The sequence below is a fragment of the Trichoplax adhaerens genome, genomic scaffold, assembly GCF_000150275.1.
Source record: "Trichoplax adhaerens TRIADscaffold_1490 genomic scaffold, whole genome shotgun sequence".
Taxonomy (NCBI): domain Eukaryota; kingdom Metazoa; phylum Placozoa; class Uniplacotomia; order Trichoplacea; family Trichoplacidae; genus Trichoplax; species Trichoplax adhaerens.
The window spans coordinates 1-2,359 of NW_002061546.1; the positions used below are offsets into that span (position 1 = coordinate 1).

Genomic DNA, 2,359 nt, shown 5'->3' on the forward strand with positions numbered 1-2,359 from the left:
TAGGTGCATCAAATGTATGTATAATATGTCTTTCTACTTATAGACTGTGACGAGAGAGAGAGCTGTTTCAGAGAAGAGAATTGTACTACTCTAAGTCCGTCAGGTACAGGGTAAAGAGAGAGAGATTACTGCTACTCAGAGAAAGGATTCTGAACCCAATACGCTAACCCATATACTGTATATATATATATATACAGTATATAACAGATTGTGGCCATATATATATATACATGTATATATAATAGATTGTGATCATATACGTATACAGTATATGTTATACATACATAAGAGATTGTGACCTAGTACAGTTCTAGTTGCATTGCGTTATTCTTACCGTTGTGTAGCATTATCATCATGATTGATATTAATGTACCGGATTAAGTAGATCAGTAGGCAATAATATTACAATGTACGCTGCACAGTACAATAAAATATTAGTGTAAATTATAAATTTATTTTGATGCCACTTGTAGTATTTCTTCTTCTTCTACCGACATCTTATAAGCAATACTGTTTTATATCTTCCCATAGATGAGGAAATTGACTTTGAATGACATCGGCTGTTCCAGAATCCATATCCCTCATATCAAAGCCAGGCGCGACCGTTTCGCTAATGAAACTATAATCGTAGTCCCCTTCTTCTAAATACATGGCCTTCCAGTATCCAGCTTTCACCAATACTTGTGGCCTCTGACCACGAGCGATATCATTTCCAAGTACGTGTTTTTCCATTTTGCCATTTTCATCGATGCAAAGAATACAAAGTGGTGATCCGGAGTGAAAGAAATGGATTGCATTAGTATGTAATCTTAAAAATCGAGTCATAGGCCGTTCCTTGGTGTGCAAAACGTAAATGCATGAGGAAATACTCCTCTGACATCCTTCTTTTTGAGTATCAATGACGCCGTCGTCTCGAAAAGTTTCCTTGAAGAACGACCCTTGTTGATGAGGTATTAGCTGTAGCGTTTGTATGATTTCATCAGCAGTTAAAGGCATGATTGGATCGTTGAGCAAGTCAATTCTATTTCACCCTTCACAAATTCAAATAATAATTTGTAGAGCAGTAGCAGTGAAATGGAGTAGCAAGTGGGCAGCCAGCAAGGTTAAGGGATACATCCTACAGTACAGTGCTGAGTACTGTACTCAAAAATCAAGCATTTCACCGATCACACTGACCATGATCTATTTGTATTTTACTCTTTTGGAGAAGAAAAATGAACTCAAAGTATAGAATATCTATTGCTAAATTGCATCTCAGATGGTAGATAAAGGTCTCAAACTCTCAATTCTAAACTAAAATTGGCTGTGAAATAAGTTATAGCTGGTCAAAGTAGGACCGTTATTAGCCCCAGAAAGGCGCCATTTACAGTATTTTCTTGATGCGTCTTTTACAGTCGATTTCCAAGTACAGTACAGTATCTAAGAAGCGAGCCCATACAGTACACTGAGTACAGTACAGTAAGTGCTCGAGTAAAATTAGAATTAAAAGCACCTTGCAATGCAGATATTTGAACTCATTGACGAAGCTAAAATTAGCTGTGAAATAAGTTCTAGCTAGTCAAAGTAGGGTCGTTATTACCTCCAGAAAGGCGCCATTTACAGTATTTTCTTGATGTGTCTTTTGCAGTCGATTCATAGTACAGTACAGTACAGTATCTAAGAAGGGAGCCCATACAGTACAGTACAGTAAGTGCTCGAGTAAAATTAAAAGCACCTTGCAATGCCGACACTTGAACTCATTTACTATCTTCTGCTATATTGACTGTGTCGATGAAGTAACAAATTCCTATTATTTGTTGGAAAAGGAAGAGTAAATTACAAATGTACAGTACAGTACTGGACACTGTTTTGTAACCTTGACGAAGATTCAATATTGATTTGATATTCATTTACTGTAGGCTTAGGTGCAGAGCAGTATACTGACTACCAAGTCGAAGAGAGCTAAAAGGCAAATCCTCCAAGGTTGGTTAGGCTGTAAAATAATTCTTTTTACTCATGATTTGGCGTTGATTTACTTTGGAAATGACAGCAGATCAACTCGATTTGCTGCCATCAAGTTCATTGACTTACCAAATCCATTCTTAAGCCTGCGCAGATTGGCCTAAAAACTTTGCTAGAACGCAGCCGCTGAGGTTCAGACAACCAGACGTTCAGACATAAACCTTGACGAATATTTAATAATAATATTGATTTGAAATTCATCTACTTTGGATAGAAATTATCAAGGATCAACTTGCAATTGCTGTGGTTAAGTTAACTAAATCAATCATTCAAATTTACTTTCTTCTGCACAAGGATTAATGTAGTGTACAGTAGACCGGAACAGACACTTACAGTAGCTGATGTACAGACCTGCTCA

The 2,359-nt window shown here is 36.9% G+C and overlaps 1 protein-coding gene across 1 annotated transcript; it reads right to left on the reverse strand.

The window, feature by feature from the left end:
* Positions 1-498: 498 nt before the first annotated feature.
* On the reverse strand, positions 499-996 carry TRIADDRAFT_34849 (uncharacterized protein; the record flags this gene model as incomplete). The annotated part of the gene is made up of 1 exon (XM_002118810.1): positions 499-996. The coding sequence occupies one exon, from the start codon at positions 994-996 to the stop codon at positions 499-501; it is 498 nt and encodes a 165-aa protein (XP_002118846.1).
* Positions 997-2,359: the final 1,363 nt, after the last annotated feature.